Source organism: Macaca fascicularis, chromosome 3, assembly GCF_037993035.2.
Source record: "Macaca fascicularis isolate 582-1 chromosome 3, T2T-MFA8v1.1".
Lineage (NCBI taxonomy): Eukaryota > Metazoa > Chordata > Mammalia > Primates > Cercopithecidae > Macaca > Macaca fascicularis.
In genome coordinates this window covers 10,716,929-10,737,992 of record NC_088377.1, presented here as the reverse complement: position 1 = coordinate 10,737,992, position 21,064 = coordinate 10,716,929, and the positions used below count along the sequence as shown (strand labels likewise).

Below are 21,064 nucleotides of genomic sequence, written 5' to 3'. Positions count from 1 at the left end.
TTCTCTAGTCTAGAGAGTGATGATTTTGAAAAACAGAATTGAAATATATTCATGATTTCAACTGATGCTTGAATACCTTAGTGTTAAGAGATGCACAATTCATGTCTTTTTATTTTTTACAGAGTCCAGTAAAAGGTGAAAACAACAAAATAATTTTGGAAACAAAGGCAGTGATTCCCGGTGATGAAGACGCTTCGTTTCCCCCTCTGAAGTCTGAGGACAGTGGGATCGGGCTCAGTGCCTCGTCACCAGAGCTCTCTGAGCACCTGAGGGTTCCTCGCGTTTCTCTGGAAAGGGACGACGTTTGGAAGAAGGGCGGGAGCATGCAGAGGACGTTTCTTTGCATCCAAGAGCTAATTGCCAACTTTGCCAGCAAGAACATTTTTGGAGTACAGCTGACAGCGTCAGGAGAAGAAAGCAAGTCCGAGGAACCTGCGGGGAAGAGAGACTGGGGTGGGACGCAGAGCCTGGCGGCCGAGGATTGCAGCAGGAAGAACTCGTGGGAGCCCAAGCCCATCACGGTGCCTCAGTTCAAGCAGATGCTTTCGGACTTGTTCATGGCGCGAGGGTCTCCATTCAAGACAAAAAATTCAGAGTCACCGTCGTCTTCGCCCAGCAGCCCCGCCAGGAAAAGCGGGAGAGAATGGGATGTTGAACAGGTGGTCATTGACCTGAGGGGTTCCAGGGAGGAATGCAGGGAGGCCTTTGCCGCCGCCTGCCACCTGCTGCTGGACTGTGCCACCTTCCCTGTCTACCTGTCCGAGGAAGAGACCGAGCAGCTCTGTGCAACGCTCTTCCAGCTGCCAGGTGAGAGGCGGCCGTGCCGAAGTCCCTCTTCAGGAATCATACAATGAGGCGATCGATGTGGGTGGAATATCCCCTATCCGCAATGCTGGGGACCAAAACTATTTTGGATTTTGGACTTTTTTCAGATTTTTTTGAATATTTGCCTTACACTTACCGGTTCAGCATTCCTAATCCAGAAATCCAAAATCCAAGATGCTCCAGTGAGTACTTCCTTCGAGCATCATGTCAGTGCTAATAAGGTTTCAGATTTTGGATTTGGGATTTCAGATTAGAGATTGTCAACCTGTATTTAAAGACTAGCTCAAATCGTGTCAGCCAAGAAGGCGCTATTGGCCTCATTTGTTCCCTTCCTCATTTGTACTTAGGACATTTTTGACTTGTGTCTCGCTACATGGCAAAGTGGTAAGTGGGGGGCCTATATTTTTAAGGCTTGGGTGTCCAGCACAGCCCATCAGAAGACCTAAAACATGAGTTGCATTCAGTGGGAGTAAATAGACTATTTCATGATACCTGTTGATAAAGATTTTTGTTTTTTGAGATAGGGTCTGGCTCTGTTGCCCAGGCTGGAGTGTGATGGCACCAACTCAGCTCACTGCCACCTCCACTTCCTGGGTTCAAGTGATTCTCCTGCCTCAGCTTCCCCAGTAGCTGGGACGACAGGCACGTGCCACTATGCCCAGCTAATTTTTTTTTTTTTTTTTTTTGAGACAGCGTCTCGCTCTGTCGCCAGGCTGGAGTGCAGTGGCACAATCTTGGCTCACTGCAGCCTCCACCTCCCGGGTTCAAGTGATTCTCCTACCTCAGCCTTATGAGTAGCTGGGATTACAGGCACGTGCCACCATGCCCAGCTAATTTTTTTATTTTTAGTAGAGCCAGAGTTTCACCATGTTGGCCAGGATGGTCTCAATCTCTTGACCTCGTGATCCACCCGCCTAGGCCTTCCAAAATGCTGGGATTATAGGCGTGAGCCACCACGCCTGTTAATTTTCATATTTTTAGTAGAAATGGGGTTTCACCATGTTGGCCAGGCTGGTCTCAAACTCCTGGCCTCCTATGATCTGCCCGTCTTGGCCTCCCAAAGTGCTGGGATTACAGGCCTGAGCCACCAGGCCTGGCCAGTATTTGTATATTGGTTTGCTAGGGCTCCCTAACAAAGTACAGTAAACTGAGAAATTTGTCTCATAGTTCTGGAAGCCAGAAGTCCAAGATCAAGGTATCAGCCGAGCCACACTCCTCCTCTGAGACTCCAGGTGGAATATTTTTTGGCCTCTTCAGCTTCTGGTGCTGGCTGGCAACCCTTGGGGGACTCCTCAGCTTGCAGCTGCATCAGTCCCGTCTCTGCCTTTGTCTTCACAAGGTGTCCTCTGTATGTCCTGTCTTCCCTTGGCATGTCCCTCTTGTAAGGACACCAGTCATATTGGATTAATCAGGCCCACCCTAACGACCTCATCTTAATTTGATTACCTCTGTAAAGACCTTATTTTCAAATGAGTCTCACCAGCAGGAAGTTAGTGCACTGCTGTCCAGATGGATTTCTCAGGTAACTTCCCAGATCTAGGGAGCTGTAGAATCTGCAGACTGGGGACCCATTCTAACGTGGTTCTGCTTGTTTCTGCCTCTCCGGTGGGCTTCCTTTCAGGAGCCGGTGATTCCAGTTTTCCATCTTGGCTGAAATCCCTTATGACCATTTGCTGCTGTGTGACTGACTGCTACCTCCAGAACGTGGCCATTTCCACTCTGCTGGAAGTGATAAACCATTCCCAGTCCCTGGCTCTTGTCATTGAAGACAAGATGAAACGTTACAAGAGCTCTGGACACAACCCTTTTTTTGGCAAGCTGCAGATGGTGACAGTTCCTCCCATTGCTCCAGGGATTTTAAAAGTCATTGCAGAGAAAACAGATTTCTATCAGGTATTTCCCACTGGGAACACTCTTCTTACGGCCTCCTTCTCCCCCTGAGCAAAACTCAGAACTGTATAGCTGGGGATGGGAGCAGTGGCCCACTTCTCTGGGAGTGATATTCCTATAGGGCACTGGGCAGAGGCAGTAGCCTTTGGTCTTCTGAGACTGCCTCTCCCAGCATGTAACTTTCACCCTCCGGGCAAGCTATGGTGAGAGCAACTGGGGCCCCAGTATTCTGGGCCTGCCGTGACTGAGTGGAACCCCTGCCTGGGAGTGGGGTCTGGGTGGAGGCAGGGAGCCCATGACTCCTCCACTGCACTCACCTGGATTTAGTCTCTGCCACATCAAACTCCCTACAGGGTGCATCACTTGCATAGGGTGAGGCTCGGTACCTGCCTGTTGAAAGAATGCCTCAACCCCTCTGGTCCAGTTTCCCGTTAATTCCCTTTCTGAAAGTAACGTTGAGCTCTAGGCAAGAGCTGCAGTGTTCTTGGCCAGAAACCTCCAGGTCTGACCTCCTCTGCTGCCCGGATGACTTTGGTGGGTCTTTTCTTTTCTTTTTCGAGACAGAGTCTTACTCTGTCGCCCAGGCTGGAGTGCAGTTGCGTGATCTCAGCATTTCAGCTCACTGCAACCTCCGCCTCCTGGATTCAAGCGATTCTCCTGCCTCACCCTCCCAAGTAGCTGGGATTACAGGGGCCCACCACCACACCTGGCTAGTTTTTGTATTTTTAGTAGAGATGGGGTTTTGCCATGTTGACCAGGCTGGGATCCTCCTGACTTCAGGTGATCCACCCGCCTCGGATCCCAAAATGCTGGGATTACAGGCATGAGCCACCGCGCCCGGCCTTTGGTGGGTTTCTTGCTTTATTTGATGATGATGTGTCTCTGGGCATGGAGGATTCTCACATGGCAAATATAGGTGAGAGCCAGTGTGTCGGGGCTGGGACTGAGTGGGGAGGATGTGAGCGGAGGCTGCCTGTGTTGACATGGTCCCCACCACCTGCCTTTTCCTTGTTCCAGAGGGTGGCTCGTGTGCTTTGGAATCAGCTGAACAAAGAGACCCGGGAGCATCACGTCACCTGTGTGGAATTGTTCTACCGGCTGCACTGCCTGGCCCCGACGGCCAGCATCTGCGAGGACATCATTTGCCACGCCCTCCTGGACCCTGACAAGGTGAGCCTTTCTGGCCGCCACCTCCATCCTGCAGCACCCAGGCCCTTGTTGTACATGCGCTTGGCCGACATCCATCCAGTCGAAGTCTTTCTGGAGCTGAGTGGACGTCGTGATTAATAAAATAAGCAGACGGTGGCTCAAGCCTGTAATCCCAGCACTTTGGGAAGCTGAGACGGGCGGATCACGAGGTCAGGAGATCGAGACCATCCTGGCTAAGACGGTGAAACCCCATCTCTACTAAAAAAATACAAAAAACTAGCCGGGCGAGGTGGCGGTGCCTGTAGTCCCAGCTACTCGGGAGGCTGAGGCGGGAGCATGGTGTAAACTCGGGAGGCGGAGCTTGCAGTGAGCTGAAATCCGGCCACTGCACTCCAGCCTGGGCGACAGAGTGAGACTCCGTCTCAAAAAATAAAATAAAATAAAATAAAATAAAATAAGCAGAGGTGTTCCAGGATTTCAATCCTGGAAGCCCACTGGAAGCTTGAGCCATTCTTTTTACAGCCCTGAAAATGTGGTTTGTGACCATATTGAGGCTCACCAGGGAAACCTGCCCAAACCTGCTGTAAGGACTTGCAGGGCTTCTGCAGGTGTTGGCAGAATAGGCAGTGTAGGGAATTGATTGTCCCTGGAAGAACTTACTGAAGCAGGACGTGGTGGCTCACTATGGTGGCTCACTCCTGTAATCCCAGCATTTTGGGAGGCTGAGGTGGGAGAAATTGAGGTCAGGAGTTCAAGACCTGCCTGAGCAACCACAAATAAATAAGGCCAGGCACGGTGATTTACGCCTGTAATTCCAGCACTTTGGGGGTCCGAGGCAGGCGAATCACCTGAGGTCAGGAGTTCAAGACCAGCCTGAGCAACATGGTGAAACCCTGTCTCTACTAAAAATACAAAATTAGCCGGGCGTGGTGGCACATGCCTGTAATCCCAGCTATTCGGGAGGCTGAGGCAGGAGAATCACTTGAATCTGGGAGGCAGAGGTTGCAGTGAGCCGAGTTCACGCCACTGCACTCCAACCTGGGCAACAGAGTGAGATCCATCTCTACCAAAAATAAATAAATAAATAAGGCCAGGCATGGTGACTCACGCCTGTAATTCCAGCACTTTGGGAGGCCGAGGCAGGCAGATCCCCTGAGGTCAGGAGTTCAAGACCAGCCTGGGCAACATGGTGAAACCCTGTCTCTACTAAAAATACAAAATTAGCCGGGCGTGGTGGCACGTGCCTGTAATCCCAGCTACTTGGGAGGCTGAGGCAGGAGAATCACTTGAATCTGGGAGGCAGAGGTTGCAGTGAGCAGAAATCACTCCACTGCACTCTGGCTTGGGTGACAGAGCGAGACTCCGTCTCAAAAAATAAAAAATAAAAATAAAAATAATAAACCAATGTTTTTAAAAAATATATTTTATTGAGAATTTATTGTCCTGGATCTCCTTTGCAGTCTGTTGTGTGTCCTCGTTCTTTAAGACACTTGGGGCTGACACTTGCAAGGAAGCCATGCTCCTTTGTGTTTTCCTTTGGCTGCAGACCACAGGGGTGACCCTGGACTCCAATACTGAGCTCTGAATGTGCTGCTCTGTTAAAGTGAACAATCAGAGAGAGAGAACACAGGTTCTCCTTTTCCTTCTGGCCGAATCAGTCAAAGGAGAATGCAGCATCTTTGCTGTGGTTGCTGTCAGTTCAGCTGAAGTCTTTGATCTGTTGTTTAAATGGGGTTTATGGTGACTGAAGACAGCGGTCAGTTATGAAACCAAGTTCCTCACTCCCATTTATTTCCTCATCAAGGGAACAAGGCTGGAAGCTCTGTTTAGATTTTCTGTGATCTGGCACCTGACAAGAGAGATCCAAGGCAGTCGAGTAACATCTCACAATCGCTCCTTTGACAGGTAAGGCAGTCTTCGTTATGATCTACCATTAACTCTCAAGGAAACTCCACAGAGGTTCCTGCCCAACATGTGAGGCTGGGGAGGGAGAGGTGCATGCAGTTGAAAACATGACCCCTATGGCCAGGCGCAGTGGCTCATGCCTGTAATTCCAGTACTTTGGGAGGCCAAGGCAGGTGGATCACTTGAGGCCAGGAGTTCAAGACCAGCCTGGCCAACATGGTGAAACCCCATCTCTACTAAAAATACAAAAATTAGCCGGGCATGAGGGTGGGCATGTGTAATTCCAGCTGCTTGGGAGGCTGAGGCGGGAGAATCACTTGAACCCGGGAGGTGGAAGTTGCAGTGGACCAAGACTGCGCCACTTCACTCCGCCTGGGTGACAAGAGCGAAACTCCATCTCAAAAAAAGAACACCTGACCCCTGCTCATGACCCCCCCGAGCACAGCCAGTGGTTCCCATAAACAAGTGAATTTAGGCCAGACACATGTGAACACGTTAGGAATTTTGTTAATTTGTTTGGGATGTGAGGAATCCCGGCATACCCTGGAATCACCTGTGCAGCTTTTACAACATGCCCCTACGAGGGGACTTTGCAGGGAGGTCAGATGGCCTAAACCTCCCCTGGGGGAGTGACCACAATTGGCGTGCGTGCTTGTCCCATCACTGACTCATGCTGAAGAGGGGAACTTGATTGCAGCCCATTCTACTCCACATTGCTTTTCCCGAGTGCCTCTGAAACTCTAGGCATGAGGCCAGGCACTCAGCCTTAGAGACGCCAGCTGATTCTGATGCCTGGGGCCCAGGCCCAGACTCAGATACATAACCCATTTGGGGTGAGGCCTGAGCATTGGGATTTTAAATGCTCCCACTAGTGATTCCAACGTGAAACCCAAGTGGAGTCCCCCTTGTCCTCATCCACTTGGGTCTGGAAGTCCAGCTTGGGTGGAGCTCCTGGGGGCCCTGTGTTGGCACCCTGCCCTATGCCCAGTGTCCGCCATGGTGCATGGCGCACAGGGGTGGCCGCGAGCAGACTCACCAGTGTGTTTCCCACCGCAGGTCCTTGTTCGTCGTGCTGGACAGCCTGGCCTGCACGGATGGCGCCATCAGCGCAGCAGCCCAGGGCTGGCTGGTGCGTGCGCTCTCCCTCGGGGACGTGGCTCGCATCCTCGAACCCGTGCTCCTGCTCCTGCTGCAGCCAAAAACCCAGAGAACCTCCATCCACTGCCTCAAGCAGGAGAACTCGGCCGGTGAGCAGCCTGCATGGGACCGAGGGTGAGGGAGGAACGGGTCAGGGGACTGGACCTCAGTAGTGATCGTTGAGGGACTGAGGCCCACTAGGTAGTTTTATTAGATGCAAATGGTGCTTTGTAAATTGTGAGGACTTCGACAATTTAAGGACCCAGTGATCTAGCATTTAGAGCTATTAGTGAGTGGGTTTGCTGTTTTCACTGAAAAATCAGATAATTTTGTTATTAAGGAAAATTGGCCGGGCATAGTGGCTCACAACTGTAACCCCAGCACTGTGGGAGGCTGAGGCAGGTGGATCACCAGAGTTCAGGAGTTCAAGACCAGCCTGGCCAACATGGTGAAACCCTGTCTCTACTAAAAATACAAAAATTAGCTGGGTGTGGTGGCGCATGCCTGTAATCCCAGCTACTTGGGAGGCTGAGGCAGGAGAATCTTCTGAACCCAGGAGGTAGAGATTGCAGTGAGCTGAGATGGCACCACTGCACTCCAGCCTGGGTGACAGAGAGAGACTCTGTCATTCATAAATAAATAAATAAAATAACTTTTATTTGTGAACCTTCAACTACAAGGTAAGTAGTTTATTTTCTCTTTGTGCTTTAAGATTCTTTTAGACTATAAAATCCTATTAATCAGATTATCAGAAATGAAGAAGAAATAAACCTTTCAGTTCAGAGAACTTCCAGAGGCATCTTTAACACAAATGTAAAAGAATATAGGTAGAAATTAGGAAAGAAAAGAAAAACTAAGCCTGATGAGTCAATTAAACTTCAATGATTAATATCGAATGCATTTTATGAACTAACATTACTTCCTACAATAGCTGTATTTAATGACTTCCCAATTTTCTAAGGGATGGTTTGCAAACTTTGAGTGAGTTTGTTTAGCTTGAGGCAGAAATTTAAATAATAACAATAATAAGTACTGCATTCATTCACTCAAAGAAAAGTAACAGACAAGGCTATAAGAAGGTTGTAATGCCCTAGTCTAAGAAGTGAAAGCCAAGGCCCAGAATGTGGCAAGACAAGGGTTAAAAAGTAAAGAAGGGCTGGGCGGTGGCTCACCCCTGTAATCCTGGCACTTTGGGAAGCCAAGATGGGCAGATCACGGGGTCAGGCCTGTGACCCGTGACTGTGACCATCCTGGCTAACACGGTGAAACCCTGTCTCTACTAAAAATACAACAACTAAGCTGGGCGTGGTGGCGGTTGCCTGTAGTTCCAGCCAGTCGGGAGGCTGAGGCGGGAAAATGGCATGAACCTGGGAGGCAGAGGTTGCAGTGAGCTGAGATTGCACCACTGCACTCCAGCCTGGGCCACAGAGTGAGACTCCATCTCAAAAAAAAAAGAAAAGAAAAAAAAGAAAAGAAGAGCAAGTTTTCCTCTGCCTAGCAAGCTCACTTCAAGGATAGTTACAAGCTAACGCTGTTCGAGAAGTTGAAACCAAAGGAATAGACTCCAGACACCCCAACTCCGGAACAAGGGGTGTAGTAGAAAAGAAAGGACAAATGTCTGTATTTAGCCGGTTTTTGTTTTTTCTTTTGATGCAGCTACAAGGCCACCAGCTATGCAAGGCCACAAGTTATGCCAAGTCATCAGTTATGCTATAGATTACGTGACCTGTCATATGATTAACTGCTTTTGTTTTGCTTCTGTAAGCCTGCTTGTAAAAACCCCGCCGCTCTGTTCAATGCTCGGTTTTTTGGATGTGAATCCACTGAGCCAGTGCATAGCATAAAATAAACATCCTCCTATTTTCCCATATCCGTCTCTCTAGTCCTCAGTTTCCCACAACAAGCTTGCTGGGTTATAAATATCCTGTATTTATCTCAATCATTTTTTTTGTGTGTGAGACAGAGTCTTGCTCTGTCACCCAAGCTGGAGTGCGGTGGCATGATCTCAGCTCACTGCAGCCTTCACCTCCCGGGTTCAAGTGATTCTCCTGCTTCAGCCTCCTGAGTAGCTGGGATTACAGGCATGTACCACCACGCCTGGCTAATTTTTTTTTTTTTCTTTTTGTATTTTTAGTAGAGACAGGGTTTCACCATGTTGGTCAGGCTTGTCTCGAACTCCTGACCCCCAATGATCTGCCCACCTTGGCCTCCTAAATTGCTGGGATTACAACATGAGCCACCTCTCCTGGCTGTCTCAATCTTATCTTACAGAGAAAAGCAGCCCATCGGCTAAGTAAGCAGAGGTATATTAAATGGCTTCCTGTCTTTATAAGGCTCCTGGCCTAAACCTCTAACCTCTGGTTTTTCTTTAGGGGAAAAGCTGGCTGCCCTATCAAATAGGCCCTATCAAATTTTATTGTTCCACATTATAAGAAAGTAAAACTGAAGTGTAAACAAAGAACTTTCTTAAAAGTTTGGCTACAATTCATGGCAGCTACATTTTTTAGTATTTCTTTTCTATTTTAAGAGGAAAGCTCTATCTCCATAGTTCCTTGGGCTTTATTATTATTATTATTATTATTATTATTATTATTATTTATTTTTTGAAGAAGAAGAAGAAGAGTCTCACTCTGTCGCCCAGGCTGGAGTGCAGTGGCGTGATCCCAAGTCACTGTAATCTCTGCCTCCCAGGTTCAAGCGATTCTCCTGCCTCAGCATCCTGAGTAGCTGGGATTACAGGCGATGGCCACCACAGCCAGCTAATGTTTTGTATTTTTAGTAGAAACGGGGTTTCACCATGTTAGCCAGGTTGGGTCTTGAACTCCTGATGCCCAGCCTTAATTTTTGTATTTTTAGTAGAGATGGGGGTTTCGCCGTGTTGGCTAGGCTGGTCTTGAACTCCTGAGCTCAAGCCTGCCTCGGCCTCCCAAAGTGCTGGAATTACAGGTGTGAGCCACTGCGCCTAGCCTTCCTTGGTCTCTAAAAGTCACCCAGCACTACCTTGCTGCTTCCTCTAATCTGTTTCCTAATGACCACAGAAATAGTCTGCCACCTCCAAGTAGGAGAGAACGTCTTTGCTCTGCCATTTTCTTTCTCTGAAAAAAATAAGTGTCCTGCTTACCCTTACCCTACTTCTGTAATCCTGTAGAAATCTATTTTTAAAATACTGCTATGCACTTCAAGCAGCTCATCAATTTCTGATATTCTTCTTCCATTTTTGATCTTGCTTAATGTCCATGATGTAGAATTTTTTTAAAGCTCTTTTGTGTGCCTTTATCTTGTTTGATCATCCTAAAAACCTTATGAGAATGACAGATTTTTTTTTTTTTTTTTTTAAGATAGAGTCTCGCTCTGTGGCCCAGGCTGGAGTGCAGTGGCGCAATCTTGGTTCATTGCAACCTCTGCCTCCCGGGTTCAAGCCATTTTCCTGCCTCAGCCTCCTGAGTAGCTGGGGTTACAGGCACGTGCCTCCACGCCCAGCTAATTTTTGTATTTTTAGTTGAGATGGGGTTTCACCTTGTTGGCCAGACTGGTCTCAAACTCCTGGCCTCAAGTGATCCGCCCACCTCAGCCTCCCAAAGTGCTGGAATTACAGGTGTGAGCCTCCATGCCCAGTTCATGGCATAGATTCATTGAACACTGCTTATTAAAAATGTTTGGCAATATCAAAGACTTTTGACTCACTTCTTTTTTTAAAAAAAATAGGCAGTGGTCAGTGGCCTGTTTGACTTCTCCTAAAAGAGACTTGAATATTTAAAAGTGTCATATGTTTTCTGATTATAGAAGTAGTAACATGCTTTTTTTTTTTTTTTTTTTTTTTTTTGAGATGGAGTCTCGCTCTGTTGCCCAGGCTGGAGTGCTATGGCCGGATCTCAGCTCACTGCAAGCTCCGCCTCCTGGGTTCCCGCCATTCTCCTGCCTCAGCCTCCCGAGTAGCTGGGACTACAGGCGCCCGCCACCTCGCCCGGCTAGTTTTTTGTAGTTTTTAGTAGAGACGGGGTTTCACCGTGTTCGCCAGGATGGTCTCGATCTCCTGACCTCGTGATCCACCCGTCTTGGCCTCCCAAAGTGCTGGAATTACAGGCTTGAGCCACCACGCCCAGCCAACATGCTTATTTTTAAAATGGAAATAATGAGGACATAAAAACCTGAATGGAAGTCCTTTGTAAAGCTCATTGATAGAACTAGGGATTGTTAATGGTTTGGCAGGTGGTCTTCCAGACTTTCCTAGTGGCTGTGTATTATACATATTCTCTCCTAACTGGACTCATTCTATACAGTACTCTTCTGCTGCTTGATTTTTTTTCCTTTCTTTCTAGAGACAGGGGTCTCACTTGGTTGCCCAAGCAGGAGTGCAGTGACACCATCATAGCTCACTGCAGTCTCGAACTCCTGGGCTCAAGAGACCCTCCAGCCTCAGCCTCCCGAGTAGCTGGGACTACCAGTGTGTGTCACCATACCTAGATAGCTTTTAAATTTTTTGTAGAGGTGGTGTTTTTCCATGTTGCCCAGGCTGGTTTGGAACTCTTGGGCTCAAGCAGTCCTCCTACCTTGGACTCCCAAACAATCCTCCTACCTTGACCTCCCACGGTATTGGGATTACAGGCATAATCCACTGTACCTGGCTTGATTTTTTCTTTCTTTCTTTCTTTTTTTTTTTTTTTTTGGAGACAGAGTCTCGCTCTTTTGAGACAGAGTCTTGCCCAGTCTGGAGTGTAGTGGTGTGATTTCAGCTCACTGCAACTTCCGTCATTCAGGTTCAAGTGATTCTCCTGTCTTAGCCTCCCACGCTGGGACTACAGGCACGCACCACCACGTCCAGCTAATTTTTGTATTTTTAGTAGATAGGGTTTCTCCATGTTGGCCAGGCTGGTCTCAAACTCCTGACCTCCAGTGATCTGCCCGCCTAGGCTCCCAAAGTGCTGGGATTACAGGCATGAGCCACCACGCCACCACGCCTGGCCTCCAGTTTGTCTTTATACACACATGGCATTTCGGTGAATATCCACATCCTTATGGCTTTGAAAGTCTTCTGCTGACATTTCTGCAGGATATATTTCTGTTTTTTTGTTTTTTGTGATGGAGTTTTGCTCTTGTTGCCCAGGCTGGAGTTCACTGGCACAATTTCAGCTCACTGCAACCTCTGCCTCCTGGGTTCAAACGATTCTCCTGCCTCAGCCTCTCGAGTAGCTGGGATTACAGGAGACCGCCACCATGCCCAGCTAACTTTTTGTATTTTTAGTAGAGACGGGGTTTCATCATTTTGGCCAGGCTGGTCTCAAACTCCTGACCTCAGGTGATCCACCTGCCTTGGCCTCCCAATTGCTGGGATTACAGGTGTGAGCCACCGCGCCCTGCCAGGATACATTTCTTGAAAGGGAATTCCTAGGAAAAAATAATACGTGTTTTTAAAAATTGCTGCCCCCAAAGAGTTATGATACTTAAGTTTACTATAACAATGTAACTAAATGATCCCATCCTTGAACGTTCTGTAAAACCTATCCACCTTCCTTTGTCTGCTTTTGTCTGTAATATAACCCGGACTCTGGTGGTGGTGGTTCATGTGAGAGTTTTAGGAAGACTAATCTTTCTGTCTGGCTTTAAGACAAAGACCGCCCTACAGCTAATGTGTCACAGCTGAGCCTTCTGTTCTAAAGTCGTTTGTCATCTTGTCATTTTCAGATGACTGGCACCGTTGGTTTAACAGGAAAAAAACCTCTTTCAGAGAAGCATCTGCAGGGCCCGAGCCTCAGGAGAGCGGCTCTGAAGAGCACCTGCCTCTGAGCCAGTTCACCACAGTGGACCGTGAAGCCATTTGGGCTGAAGTGGAGAAGGAGCCCGAGAAGTACCCGCCACGAGGCGAGCTGAGCGAGGAAGAGCTGCCCTACTACGTGGAGCTTCCGGACAGGACAGCCCACGGCGCCCCGGACAGCAGCGAGCACACCGAGTCCGCAGACACGAGCTCCGGCCACACGGACAGCGAGAACACGTCCTCCTTCTCCTCCCCTTCCCACGACCCGCAGGAGCTGAGCAATGAAGAGAACTGCTGTGCGCCCATCCCCATGGGAGGCAGGGCATACCCCAAGCGCTCGGCCCTGCTGGCGGCCTTCCAGTCAGAAAGCTTCAAGGCTGGGGCCAAGTTAAGCCTGGTGCGGGTGGACTCGGACAAGACGCAGGCTTCTGAGTCGTTCTCCAGCGATGAGGAGGCCGACTTGGAGCTCCAGGCCCTCACTACGTCCAGGCTGCTGAAGCAGCAGCGGGAAAGGCAGGAGGCCGTCGAGGCCTTGTTCAAGCACATCCTGCTCTACCTGCAGCCCTACGACTCTCGGCGGGTCCTCTATGCCTTCTCGGTGCTGGAGGCTGTGCTCAAAACCAACCCTAAGGAGTTCATCGAGGCCGTGTCCAGGACTAGCATGGACACCAGCTCCACCGCACACCTCAACCTCATCTCCAACCTCCTGGCTCGCCACCAGGAGGCCCTTATTGGCCAGAGTTTCTACGGAAAGCTCCAGACCCAGGCCCCCAACGTGTGCCCCCACTCTCTGCTCCTGGAGCTGCTCACCTACCTCTGCCTGAGCTTCCTGCGCTCCTACTACCCCTGCTATTTGAAGGTGACGCACCGAGACATTCTCGGCAACCGGGACGTGCAGGTCAAAAGTGTCGAGGTTTTGATCAGGATCATGACGCAACTGGTCTCGGTGGCCAAGTCTTCGGAAGGGAAGAACGTGGAATTCATCCACAGCTTGCTGCAGAGGTGCAAAGTTCAGGAGTTCGTCCTGCTCTCCCTGTCGGCGTCCATGTACACGAGCCAGAAGCGCTACGGACTGGCCACCGCCCACCACGGCAGGGCCCTGCCGGAGGACAGCCTCTTTGAGGAGAGTCTCATCAACTTGGGTCAGGACCAGATCTGGAGTGAGCACCCACTGCAGATTGAGCTGCTGAAGCTGCTGCAGGTGCTGATTGTCTTGGAGCACCACCTAGGCCGGGCCCACGAGGAGGGGGAAAACCAGCCGGACCTGTCCCGGGAGTGGCAGAGAGCCCTGAACTTCCAGCAGGCCATCAGCGCCCTGCAGTACGTGCAGCCGCACCCCCTCACCTCCCAGGGGCTGCTGGTCTCTGCGGTGGTGAGGGGTCTGCAGCCCGCCTACGGCTACGGCATGCATCCCGCCTGGGTGAGCTTGGTCACGCATTCCTTGCCCTACTTCGGAAAGTCCCTGGGCTGGACAGTGACACCCTTTGTTGTCCAGATTTGCAAAAACTTGGATGACTTGGTCAAGCAGTATGAAAGCGAATCTGTGAAGCTCTCTGTCAGGTGCGTTGTGCTCTTTGTGACATGTTTATTGCTTTAGTGATGGTTTTTATAACGAATGACTGTTTTGCCACAGATGTCGGTTGGAGGATAATTTCATCCCACCGAGAAGCCTGTTTAGCATTGTCGAGAAGGGTAGCAGGCAACTAAATGTTCTGATATTTTATTTTATATTATTTTATTTTATTTTATATTTTATTTTATTTATTATATTATATTTTATTTTATTTATTTTTGACACGGAGTCTCTGTCACCCAGGCTGGAGTGCAGTGGTGTGATCTCAGCTCACTGCAACCTCTGCCCCCCGGGTTCAAGCAATTCTCCTAGCTCAGCCTTCCAAGTAGCTGGGAGTACAGGCGCCTGCTGCCACACCTGGCTAATTTTTTGTATTTTAGTAGAGACGGGATTCCACCGTGTTGCCCAGGCTGGTCTTGAACTCCTGAGCTCAGGCAGTCCACCTGCCTTGGCCTCCCAAAGTGCTGAGGCGCTAGAGTGAGCCACTGTACCCAGCCCTGATCCTTTATGTTAAATCCACACAGGTATCCAGTCTAGCTCAGTGTTGCAGGGCATGTCAGCTGCTCTCTACTATTTTTGCAAAACAGAAATAAAAATGTGAATCATCTTCACAGAAATTCTAAAACATTGAAACTATTTTTCCAAAGTGACTATATGAATGTAAAATTGCACAAAGGATGGTTAACATTATTATAATGATATTCCATGACAAGAGCTCCAGTTTATTTGAGATGGTGATCTCTCTCTAGTTCCTGTGTTTATATGTAGGATTAGAAACCCTTATGGCCTCATTCTTTAAAAATTCTCAAACCAATTTCTCTTTTCTTCACCACAGCACAACCTCCAAGAGGGAAAATATTTCTCCAGATTATCCACTCACCCTTTTAGAAGGTCTGACGACTATTAGTCATTTTTGTCTTTTGGAACAAGCCAACCAAAACAAAAAGGTAAAATTTTTTTTTTTCCTGAGTTCAAGGCAATTTTCATGTATTGTTTTGTCTTTGGTTTATGACTGTTTCAAATAAGTAACGTATGTATGTAATGTATGTAACTGATGTGCATATGGAAGTAATGTAAATGTGTATGCAAATATTACATAAGTCATGTACACATGTATGCAAATGCATACATGTTAGCAATGCAAGTATATATGCAAATGCGTATGCAAATGCACGTATATAATTAACGCAAATGCATGTGTATAAGTAATGTTTGTATGTCAGCCATGAAAACATAGTTTTCTTCCTGCTGGCAATACCTGTGCCAGCCCTTTGCCCATTGTTCCATCAGTAGCCTATGAGATAACGTATAAAGCCACTTGTTTGATTTTTAGGCTTATAGTCATCTTTTTCCACATATTTTTTACTTTCTGTCATAGTGTTCGTGAAATCTGAGTTGGCAGACATTTTAGCTTGGTTATTCTACCCTGTGTGGGATTAAGTCTTAGAATCCATCTAACACTTTGGTTGAGTGGTTGAAAAGTTTGTAATTTGGAACATCAGACTCACAGCTGTCTCTGTGAAAGAGAACCATGGGTTGAAATGCACAGGGAAGCTTATTGCTCCCACACCACCACATGTATGAGTTGCTTAGAAGAGAGTCCAACAGCCCAGACTTAATCCCGCCAGCACTGCTGCCCTTGTGGGAAGAAAAACCATTCCATAGACAAAGCCGGCCTCATGTATTCATTTTAATTTTTAGACCATGGCCACAGGTGATCCTGCCAACTTGAGGAATGCCAGAAATGCCATCTTGGAAGAGCTGCCTCGAACTGTTAACACCATGGCCCTTCTCTGGAATGTTCTCAGAAAGGAGGAGACTCAAAAGAGACCTGTCGATCTCCTGGGGGCCACAAAGGGATCCTCTTCCGTTTACTTTAAAACCACCAAAGTAAGAGGATGTCTGTGTAGTTCTGTCATTTACTTGGTCTTGTATTGTTCCACCCAAAATAAATATGTACAGGAAAGTGTGCATAATCAACAGATGTGCTCGATGAAACCCACGTCAGAGGTCAGAAGTAGAAATCTCTGGTTCGTTTGTTATCAGTAAGTTTCCTACACCTTAAATGGAGGAGTCCGAGTGGTTTCAGCCTGCTTTCTTCTAATTTTCCATTCACCTTATTTTGTAGTTAAACATAAAGCCTTGGCTGGGCACAGTGGCTCACACCTGTAATCTCAGAACTTTGGGAGGCCCAGGCGGATGGATCACCTGAGGTCGGGAGTTCAAGAACAGCCTGGCCAACATGGTGAAACCCTGTCTATACTAAAAATACAAAAATTAGCCATGTGTGGTAGCACGTGTCTGTAATCCCAGCTACTCAGGAGGCCGAGGCAGGAGAATCGCTGGAACCCAGTGAGCCAAGATCACACCACTGCACTCCAGTGTGGGCAACAGAGCAAAACCCCATCTCAAAAATAATAATAAATAAATAAATAAATAAAATCTCTAGAGCTAGGCATGGTGGCTTATGCTTGTAATCCCAGCACTTTGGGAGGCCAAGATGGGTGATGCTTGAGCTCAGGAGTTCGAGACCAGCCTGGCCAACATGGCAAAACCCCATCTCTACAAAAAATACAAAAATTAGCTGGATATGGTGGCAGGCGCCTGTAGTCCCAGCTATTCAGGAGGCCGAGGCAAGAGGATTGCTTGAGCCCAGGAGGTGGAGGTTGAAGTGAGCTGAGATCATGCCAGTGCACTCCAGCCTGGGCGACAGTGAGACCCTGTCTCAAAAAAAATAGTCTCCAGTGGTTCAAGGCGGGGGTACCTAGGTCCTCACCTCTAAATGATTTAGAGACCCAAGTCTTGAGTCTCTAAAGCATTTCTGCTGGACAGCTCATCTCTGTTCTGCTTTTAGTGGTGCCTGTCAAACATGGCCCCATCAGTATGGAATGTCAGGGTGCCTTTGAGTTCTTAAACCAAAAATGTACAACCATGAATATTTATATTATAGTTTAGTCTTCTTCCATTTTCAGTGTCTGCCTCAGAAGGCCGTAGGCGCAGGACTCGGTCGCTCACCATCTGTGTTACTGTGCGTGGTGTCTCAGAATTATCTGCCACATCTGACATCAGTTGAGTGCCCCCAGGTGCCATCTGTGGCCTCAGGGATGAGCCTTGCCATCCTGCGTTTAGGTACCATGGTGCACAGGTGGCCTCCAGACATTCTGTCGATTCCAAGGGTGCCCTAGAAGGGAATTCTGTATTTCAAGCTTCTACAAGAACCTGCTCTTAAAAAGATTCAGAAAACCTTTTTTCTCACTCAGAAAGAAAAGATTTTCTAAACCTTTTTTAGAGGAACTTCCTGTAGCACTCAGCCTTTCTGAGCCTCCATTTCCTCTTCTGTTAAACCAGGCTGTGGCTAGCATCCTATCCTCATGGGTTGGTGGGAAGAGTAATTACGATAAAGGCTGATGCTCATTAGGCACTTAACTCTTAGCCCTCCCTGAGGAACTCAGGGCCGAGGAGCGGGATCCCCCATTAGTCCCTCTAGAGCGGAAACCATGGTGGAAAGGAGGGGACAGCTCCATGCTGGCTCAGTTGTATCTAATGTGGAATAAACATGGGCAGTTGACACAGGAAGCACTGGGTAAATCCGTCCCTTCGACAAGACGTTTTGTGCCTGCTGCCAAGCACCAGGCTCTCTTGCTTTACCAGGGGACAAGAGAGATGAAGTCCCTGCCCCTGGCTGTGGCAGACATTAACTGGCGGTGTAATAACGATGTGAGCAAGGCTTCAGAGAAACGCAGGGTTTCCTGAGAATGTGTGAACAGGAGCCCTGGCCTGGTCTGGGGTTCCTGAGGCAGCGTGACTTAGCTGAGGCCCCAGGTGGAGAGGATTTAACTAGGGTGGGCATTTCAGGCTGGGAGAGCAGCAGGATTTACAGAGCGAGGAACGTGGCAGGAACACAGAGAAATTCATCAGTAGCAAAGCGGAAGGTGGTGAGTGACATCGGGACCATGTTACAGGTTTAATTAAATTGATTACATGATAAAATTAGTTAAATGGTGCTTATTTCTGGAAATTGAGCAAGTACTTTCCTAATGAATATAAGCCCTTCCGCAGCTGATGGAGTCAAGCTGAGGCTGTGGGATTTCCAGATGGAAACAGTGCTGCAAAGCCTTGTCAGCCTTCCTGCAAGACCCCTGCTGTGTTCACAGCAGCAAGGATGAAACTCATCATCTCCCGAGATGCTCCTGGCCAATCGAGCTGGCCCTCGCTCTTTCCACCTGGCCAATAAGCTGGCCGTCCGTCTCTCCACCTGGCCAATAAGCTGGCCATCCGTCTCTCCACCTGGCTAATGGAGCTGGCTGTCCGTCTCTCCACCTGGCCAATAAGCTGGCCATCCGTCTCTCCACCTGGCCAATCGAGCTGGCCGTCCATCTCTCCACCTGGCCAATCGAGCTGGCCCCCGCTCTTTCCACCTGGCCAGTCGAGCTGGCCGTCCGTCTCTCCACCTTGGCCGCTCACTGCTCCTTCCCCCCGGCATGACACGCCACCATCACACATCCGACTCCTTCCGGAAAGGGTTCTGATTCCTCCCTTTGCTGGGATCCGCCCGTCAGGGAAGCACCTCAGCACAGCATTGGGCACGAACATGACAGGGTCTTTGATCTCGGGAATGGACAGCAGGTGCTGGTTCAATGTATAGGATGCCGTAGCCCCAATATTACCCCACAGTAACTTTTTTTTTCCTATTTTCTAGACCATAAGACAGAAAATTTTAGACTTCTTAAACCCCTTGACGGCCCATCTTGGGGTTCAGTTGACAGCAGCTGTTGCGGCAGTGTGGAGCAGAAAGAAAGCCCAGCGTCACAGTAAGATGAAGGTAAAGTTTAAAAAGTTAGAGGAGCAGTTAAACTTACCGTGACAAAGAAATACCACAGAATCATGTGGAATCAAAGGTGACATTGGAGGCCAGCATGGGAAACTATTGAGTTGATTTAATCATTTTATCGATTTGAGATGGAGTCTCTCTCTTGTCACCCAGGCTGGAGTGCAGTGGTGGGATCTTGGCTTGCTGCAACCTCCACCTCCTGGGTTCAAGCGATTCTCCTGCCTCAGCCTCCCAAGTAACTGGAATTGTAGGTGCCCACCACCATGGCCAGCTAATTTTTGTATTTTTTAGTAGAGACAGGGTTTCACCATGTTGGCCAAGCTGGTCTCGTACTCCTGACCTCGTGATCCGCCCACCTTGGCCTCCCAAGGTGCTGGGATTACAGGCGTGAGCCCAAAGATTAATTTCAGTTTGCATTTTGCCCATTCTTTATCCACTTGACTGGTCCACCATGAAGTCCTGCAGGGGTTGGCCTACCTTTTTCAACCTCAGTCCTCTTTATTCCCTCCCACCCCTGCTCCATCCCCTGCTCAGGGTCTGCTGCTGCACCTCCTGGACACTCCCCCAGTGCTCAGCCTCTGTGGCTGACATGGGCATCTGTTCTCTGAGGAAGGGTCAGTGGTCGGTGTCCGATGCCACCCTCCTGAGCGCCTGTGGGCTCCTTCCCTGGTGAGGAGCCTGGCACTAGTTGTTGTTCTTCCAAATGCCCGTGACCAGGGTGTGCAGACTTATGTCATCAAAAATATGCCTCCCATACCAGGCCTTTCCTTCCAAGCCCAGCAAATGGGAGGCTGGTTTATCTGTTTTTCCTTCCTGTCTTCGTATTTTTTATTCCACCTCTTGTTTCCTTCAAATTTAGTATATTTGTTTCTAAAATGCTTTCTACTAAATTCAAACATACCACTATTACAGCCCCATCAGGGACTGCACCTTTTATTCCTAATTTGTATCAAATTATGTTGTTCCCATGGGTGGAGCCTTTACTTAGTTCAATAGGAAATGTTTGTTTAAGAGATTAAAACAGACTGGGCGTGGTGGCTCACACCTGTAATCCCAGCACTTTGGGAGACCCAGGCGGGCAGATCACCTGAGATCAGGAGTTTGAGACCAGCCTGGCCAACATGGCGAAACCCTGTCTCTACTAAAAATACAAAAATTAGCCAGGCATGTTGGTGGGCATCTGTAATCCCAGCTACTCAGGAGGCTGAGGCAGGAGAATCGCTTAAACCTGGGAGGCAGAGGTTGCAGTGAGCCGAGATCACGCCACTGCACTCCAGCCTGGGTGACAGAGCAAGACTCTGTCTCAAAAAAAAAAAAAAAAAAAAAAGATGAAAGCAGATTGATTTCTCCAGGGACGGCTACTATAGAATACTTTTTGTACATCATCCTTATTTAAGCTTTCAAGGAATTTTTTTTTTCTTGGCAGATTATCCCAGCGGCGAGTGCATCCCAGCTGACCCTTGTCGACTTGGTGTGTGCACTCAGCACCCTGCAGACTGACACGTTGCTGCACCTGGTGAAGGAGGTGGTGAAGAGGCCACCCCAAGTCAAAGGGGGTGACGAGGTAAGGAGACTGGGGAGTCCTCTAGGCTTCTGTAGATGAGTGGGTGGCATTCGTCATAACTCTACTTCCTTATAAATTGTGTTTGGGAGGGAAAGATAGGTAACAAGAGTGAGTGGGACTGCTTGGGGTAGTGAAGTGGAGGTGCTGTTTGCTGTGCTTTGGGGGAGACCTATGAAGATTTGGTGCTCCTTTTTTAAGGTGGGAACTGCCTGAGGTCAGGGGCTCTCATCCTTGTACCCTGCTGCTGAGGACACTGCCTGGTACACGCCTTCTGGGCACTAAATGGAATAAAATCTTTAGAAAGGGGAAAGGGCACCTGCCTTAAGGAACTTGCAGCTGTAAAGATGTCAAAGAGGAACAAAACCAGACTCTAGTGAAAGGTGGTAAAGACAAATGTGATTCAGTAACCACTGCGGTAAGGGGAAGTGCTGGGTTCAG

At 48.6% G+C, this 21,064-nt stretch overlaps 1 protein-coding gene across 4 annotated transcripts in view; it reads left to right on the top strand.

Annotated features, from left to right (window-relative positions):
- Window positions 1-21,064, top strand: part of DOP1B (DOP1 leucine zipper like protein B) — a 123,384-nt gene that overhangs the window by 70,422 nt on the left and 31,898 nt on the right. For all 4 annotated transcript variants that reach the window (XR_012432013.1, XM_045387792.2, XM_045387793.2 and 1 more), the window contains exons 14-23: window positions 123-807; window positions 2,447-2,718; window positions 3,733-3,885; window positions 5,669-5,769; window positions 6,826-7,016; window positions 12,589-14,218; window positions 15,067-15,178; window positions 15,933-16,121; window positions 18,931-19,053; window positions 20,489-20,626. Coding sequence is in view for 3 of the 4 variants with exons in the window: in XM_045387792.2 (XP_045243727.2) it covers window positions 123-807; window positions 2,447-2,718; window positions 3,733-3,885; window positions 5,669-5,769; window positions 6,826-7,016; window positions 12,589-14,218; window positions 15,067-15,178; window positions 15,933-16,121; window positions 18,931-19,053; window positions 20,489-20,626 (3,594 nt within the window). In the remaining variant the exon portion in view is untranslated. The remainder of the gene's footprint in view (window positions 1-122; window positions 808-2,446; window positions 2,719-3,732; window positions 3,886-5,668; window positions 5,770-6,825; window positions 7,017-12,588; window positions 14,219-15,066; window positions 15,179-15,932; window positions 16,122-18,930; window positions 19,054-20,488; window positions 20,627-21,064) is intronic.